General features: G+C 49.9%; 1 protein-coding gene across 1 annotated transcript; it reads left to right on the top strand.

The window, feature by feature from the left end:
• Nucleotides 1–702: 702 nt before the first annotated feature.
• GLOTRDRAFT_90596 (uncharacterized protein) lies at nt 703–1674 on the top strand (the record flags this gene model as incomplete). Its single annotated transcript, XM_007863772.1, has 1 exon — nt 703–1674. One exon carries the CDS (start codon nt 703–705, stop codon nt 1672–1674), a length of 972 nt encoding a protein of 323 aa, XP_007861963.1.
• Nucleotides 1675–2867: the final 1193 nt, after the last annotated feature.

Raw genomic sequence — 2867 nt, 5'->3', positions numbered from 1 at the left:
GTTAGTGGATGACACGCCTGGTATAGGGAGTCTCAGGGCATATCCGTACCCTTACCCGCGCTCAACCAGTGTCGACGGGTCGAGTACGGGTATGGGTTGGGTCACCGGTTTCGGGTCCGATAGTACGTTTGGCGGCGCGTTTTCGAGACACAGCGGGGCACGGGTACGTCGGGGCGCCACCCGCACCCACTGGTGCCCATACCCGCGACGCGCACGGGCTCATCGAGAATATCTTTGGGTCTCACGGCTGACCTCTCCTGCACAAATGGCTTTGTAAGGTCTATTTCTGCATGAATTCCTATCAAGACATCGACACGACACAGGTACCTCGGCGACCGCTTGTTTTATGGCGAAACAGATCCCATCGGGTTTTTGCACATGGTCTCCTTTTTCTTGCCTGCCCACTGTGTGATATAAGGCAGTGATTATACTACTTTTACAGAACAAGAAAGGTTGCTCCATCTGCGTATCACGGATAGCTCACTCGTGTTTCTTCATGAAACTCCATTTCATACAGCGACAAGTTGTGGTCTGCATATTCGGATGAAATGCATGAGACTTGTATAAAGCCCGGCGTCCGTCCTGGCTCTCAGTCCAGGAAAAAATTCATCATCAGCTGCAACTTATAGGAGTGAGGTATGTCGCTCTCGAGTCTCAAGTCCTCAGCATGAGCAAACTTCCCACTCAAGGCGCTCTAGAGTTATGTCTGAAAAACACTGCCTAGAAGCAATCGACATCGCTCTAGATGCAGCGAGGAAGAAGAGATACAATACACTACAGAGCGAGTCCCCGTGGTATGAGCCATGGAACGAAGTCCTGTGCTTCTTAGGGACCAACGCCAGTACCAAGTTCACACTCAGATGGGAGCCATCCGCCCCTATTGCGGGGGTGGGGCAGGTACAAAGGATGCATCCAAAGGCTACCGCTCTGCTTGCGAAACCAACTGGGACTGTAACGGAGGTCACCTTGCATGTTCATTATGATCTTCGTCCGCAATACCCGCTCTGCGCTCTGCGACGTGCCTCCGAGGACCCATACAGAAGCAATGACAAGAACCTCACCAAAGGGCGCGCAACAGACGAGAAACGGGAGAAGACAAAGCAGCCCGACTCCGTGATCATCATCTGGTGCTGGGTGGTGGATTCAAATGGGACGGAAATACAATGCACCCGATTAACCGCTCTCACAGTCGAAAACAAGCGACTGAAGGATTTCTACAGACTATCTGATGATGAAGCCGACAAGAGGGCATTGAAGACGATAGAAGAGACGCTCACGCGACAGATGCCTTATCAGGCCAAATACGCCTTTAATTCCGACCCCTCCCTGGATTTCATCCATTCAATCGGGGCTGCGGCTGATCGCTGGCGATTGTTCAAGTACAACAGAATAGGCTTCAATGACCCATTTCCTTGTCGCATTGATCGCGATTCGGCATTGACTGATGAAGATGTGTATGAGGGTGTCGTAATCGAACGGATGGATCTACTGGACAGACAAGTGCGGCGGATGAGGGGCGAAGACAGTTTGGACAAGGATTTGAAGGGAGTCATGGATACGATAGTCTTACCTGCTATACTGGAAGTGCTGAAGGAGAGGGTACTGGAGAAGCTAGGTGCCGGTGAGTGGAGTCGCAACGAGGATTGGAAGCTTCAAGACATCACAGAGCGATGAGCCTGGAGCGCGTGAATTGTTATGGATACTTGTAGCATATTTACTGCGATGATCAGAGAGCATCCCAATCACGATTAAGAGCAGGAGTTACATTGGAAGAACAGTCGACCTCTGGATGTTACACAAAATTGTAGTGCAAAGTTATACATATTTGCTACGATTTCAACGTGGTCGAGGGCGCCACTTCGTGAATGTTTGAGTCACAAAATGCGAGCATATGTTCCTGTGCGGGAGCTGCAGTTCCGAGTCCTGTTCCTAGTTCTCGAGGAAATGACACAGGGTCATTTAGGCAGAAGGCAATGAAGGATACAAGAGAAGCAAGACGAGGTAGGACACAAAGGTCCGAGGGTCTGATAGCTTACAGCGAGTTTCATAAATATGCGGAATCGCCGCAACTTTTCTTTTGCGCACCTTGCACGAGGCCGGTCTCCTGAATGCCTTCAATGTCTATACGATCTTTATCCACTGATGTCATTAATCCCTCCCGATGACAGGGAAACGCCCAAGACCGCCTGAAGACTTGTAGTCCGAGACAACCGCGGGACGTATGATACGTCTCCCTGCCCCTTCAGGCAATTCCTCGCCCTAATCGGGCAACACTATGTCAACACGTGAAGCCATTTCACGCTTTGACCATCGCCGAAGCCTGTTCTACTTAGTCAGACCTCAAGAGCAAAATTGAAGCGATTCCGCATATTTATGAAACTCGCTGTAACGCATGATCCGACAAGTCCGTGTCCATCCGTGCCCGGGACATCTCGATTCCTGGAGTATATAGTCAAAGTAAATATATATATATATATATATATATATATATTGGTGTAACCTGCCACTCTCTAAAATCATCTACAGTACGGACGTGTCAATAATGAGGTTCGGAGAAGATAGTACAGCCGTAGGCTCCAGTAATCTGTCTCACGGACAAGACCATCTATCGACCTTGGGCCGCCACCTGCTCTTTCACCATCCGCCTCGCCCTGTCTATCTCAAAGCAAGGCGGTCAGCGAAATTTAATGTCGACGTGTTCGTAGGTGCCGAATGTCGCGAGCCGGTCCTCCGAGTTTGAAGGGTAAGCGTCTATATCTGCTACACAGAAGCACAATGCCCTGATACCTGATCTGACAGGCAGGATGTATTTGACGTGAGCATCAGCCTCAACAAAATTGTTGGACTTATTGTAGCTCTTGTTGGCG

The sequence above is a fragment of the Gloeophyllum trabeum genome, assembly GCF_000344685.1.
Source record: "Gloeophyllum trabeum ATCC 11539 unplaced genomic scaffold GLOTRscaffold_00002, whole genome shotgun sequence".
Lineage (NCBI taxonomy): Eukaryota > Fungi > Basidiomycota > Agaricomycetes > Gloeophyllales > Gloeophyllaceae > Gloeophyllum > Gloeophyllum trabeum.
The sequence above is the reverse complement of the archived record's forward strand: the minus strand, read 5'-3'. Positions and strand labels throughout refer to the sequence as shown.